The sequence below is a fragment of the Sinocyclocheilus anshuiensis genome, unplaced genomic scaffold, assembly GCF_001515605.1.
Source record: "Sinocyclocheilus anshuiensis isolate Anshui unplaced genomic scaffold, SAMN03320099.WGS_v1.1 scaffold3024, whole genome shotgun sequence".
Classification (NCBI taxonomy): Eukaryota; Metazoa; Chordata; class Actinopteri; order Cypriniformes; family Cyprinidae; genus Sinocyclocheilus; species Sinocyclocheilus anshuiensis.
In genome coordinates this window covers 6281-9297 of record NW_015556049.1, presented here as the reverse complement: position 1 = coordinate 9297, position 3017 = coordinate 6281, and the positions used below count along the sequence as shown (strand labels likewise).

The following is a 3017-nucleotide window of genomic DNA, read 5'->3' as shown; positions in this document are numbered from 1 at the left end:
TTCATTCATCTGAATTCAATATCACATGCAAAAAACAATCTCAATATGTAGGCCTATATTATATATCAATATGTGCATTCATGTAAATCTGAGGAACTGGTATTACTAGAGCTGGATTCTGTTTTTAATGTTACACAAGTGTATATAATCCTCAATTTCTGTGTCATTGTTTTGAAAAACATTATTAATAAAGGTAATCTGTCATGAAGTAAACGCCTCGCCTCAGACTTCTGATTCATTATCCGTTACAGGTGCATAACTACAATAATAATGTGCAATAAACAGCATTTGAGCTACAAACCAGTCTGTTTATAATTGCGACGATACATTCAAATAAAATGATTAGAAATACTAGAGCTGTTTTGACCGCGTGTGCATGCACTTACCTTGAAAATATGTTGGATAGATTTACCTTTGAATGTTTCAAATGCGTCTGAAAATTCAAACAAGACTGAAATTGACACAAAAGTACAACACGTTTTTATTGAAGTGCACCATACAGCACGTGCGTAAATTCGTAAGAATCTAATCAATATCTGATCAATACAGTAAACAGAGTTTGACATCAGACTGGTGCACGTGATCTATAACAGTACAGGTAAAACTGAGGTCACGTGACAGCACAGCAGAGTGGATTGATAGCAGATGCTGCTTCTTGATTGGACGACAGTAGCCTACGACTGTCATAATTATGAGAGTCACTGCTCTCGATAATTACTGCTCACATTCATAAGAGTCTCATTATCACTTGGTAACAAAAAAAGAATCTCTTCTCAATCATAACTGTTAATTAACAATTAATTTACGAGGAGATAATATCCAGCGCTCGCTAGACCATCACTAGAAAAGCGTTGAGCAGATTCGAGTTGATAAATAGACGCTGAAGGCCGTGTCTGGAGCTCTAGAGCGGGTTGTCGATGTTCCAGACATCTCCGCTGAGCGCGTTGGCAGCGCCCTGCAGCGTCCAGGTGAAGAGCGCCAGCTGGCGGCGGAAACGGGCCTCGTCGAACAGGTGCGGCGCGGAGCGCAGGAGCGACAGGTGATCAGCCAGAGCGCTCAGAGTGTGATCACCGCGGCCGTTAAACACGTGACGGAACGGCGTCTCCACCACCGACACGTACTGCGACAGGAAGTAGTACTCCACCTGCGCGCAACAAACACAAGCAGGTTACATGCAGATGTCCATCCAAACCTGTGTGACTTTCTTCCATCAGTGGAACACTGAATATATATATGTTTTTTATCTCACAGTTCAGATTTTTTTTCTCTCGCAGTACTGAATTCAACTTGAGATATAAACTTGCAATTTTGAGAACAAAAGTCGCAATTGCAATTCTGAGGAGACACAATAAAAAATAAAATATCATTTTGTCCTTATATCTCCCAATTCCGAGTTTCTTCCCCGCAATTCTGAGGAATAAAAAGCAGAATTGAGAGATGTTGCTCGATTAAAGTCGCGATTCTGAAAATGCATGAAACAAAACAAAAAAAATTAAAAGTAATTGCGACTTTTTATCTCACAGTTCAGTTTTTTCTCGCAGTACTGAATTCTGAGATGCTAACTCACTATTGCGAGTTTATAACTTGAGATGGCTATAAACAGTGTTGGGGGTAACTCATTACAAGTAACGCGAGTTATGTAATCAGATTACTTTTTCCAAGTAACTAGTAAAGTAACGCATTACTTTTTAATTTACAAGAAAATATCTGAGTTACTTTTTCAAAAAAAGTAACGCCAGTTACTTTGTTTTCCCATTTACATGATGTGTGAACATGATGTTACTGTAGTTCTAGAGATGTAATTAGTTACTTTTTTATGGAGTAACGCAATATTGTAATGCATTACGTTTAAAAGTAACTTTCCCTAACGCTGGCTATAAACTTGCAATTTTGAGAACAAAAGTCTTACTCGCATTTGCAAGATATAAATTGCAATTCTGAGGACACAATAAAAAGTAAAACATAATTTTGACTTTATATCTCCCAATTCTGAATTTTTTCCTCGCAAAAGTTGCACGATTAAAATCGCGATTCTGAAAATGCATGAAAAACATAAAATAAAAAGTAATTGCGACTTTTTGTCTCACAGTTCAGTTTTTTCTCGCAGTACTGAATTCTTAAATAAACTTACAATTTTGAGAACAAAAGTCATATTATGAGTTTATAACTCGCAACTGCAAGATATAAATTTGCAATTCTGAGAAGACTCAGAATTGAGAGATGTTGCACAATTGTGAGATATAAAGTCGCAATTTTGAAAATGCATGAAACAAAAAATAATTGTGACTTATAATCTCACAATTCTGACTTTTTCCTCAAAATTTGGACTTTTTTCAGAATGTTAACTCGAGTTTATAACTCTAAAAAATAAACTTGCAATTCTGAGAACAAAAGTGTTATTGCGAGTTTATAACTCACAATTCCAAGATATTAACTTGCATTTCTGTGAAGGTATGGAATAAAAAAATAAAGGTAATTGCAACTTTTTTTCTCAATTCTGTTTTTTTATTTATTTTTTTTCAGAATTGCGAGATGTTAACTCACAATTGCGGTTTATAACTTGAGATAAAATCTTGCAAATTTTGAGAAGGCATGGAACAAAAAATAAACATTCGGTTCGGATGACAAAAAAAAAAAGGAATTGCTGCATTATATGAAACACAGCACTCTGCAGTTTGGAATGACATGAAGGTGAGAAAAAGATTATTTTATTTTATGTTTCTGATATTATATATATCTCAGGTCATAATGTACGCGTGTGTTTGTTCACCCTCATAATGCGTGTGTTGTAGAGTCTGGCGAGTCTCTCGTCCTGAATGTCGCTGTTCTTTATGGCCTCGTGCAGGTTTTTGGCGGCTCTGCTGTAATCACCTCGAGCGCTGAAAACCCACTGCGGAGACAAACCACGCGACTGACAGACGGAGAAAGAGAGATGAGACACTCAGCTCAAACACTGGAGCGTACAGTTCAGTCCTCATATACCTGTGTGTGTGTGTGTGTGTGTGTGTGTGTGTGTG

General features: G+C 37.0%; 1 protein-coding gene across 1 annotated transcript in view; it reads right to left on the bottom strand.

Annotated features, from left to right (window-relative positions):
- Positions 1–459: 459 nt before the first annotated feature.
- LOC107676171 (transferrin receptor protein 2-like) overlaps positions 460–3017 on the bottom strand; it is a gene marked incomplete at its 5' end in the record, with an annotated part of 8833 nt that continues 6275 nt past the window's right edge. Inside the window, 2 exons of the mRNA XM_016470691.1 lie at positions 460–1144; positions 2771–2911. Coding sequence (XP_016326177.1) covers positions 902–1144; positions 2771–2911 — 384 coding nt within the window. The remainder of the gene's footprint in view (positions 1145–2770; positions 2912–3017) is intronic.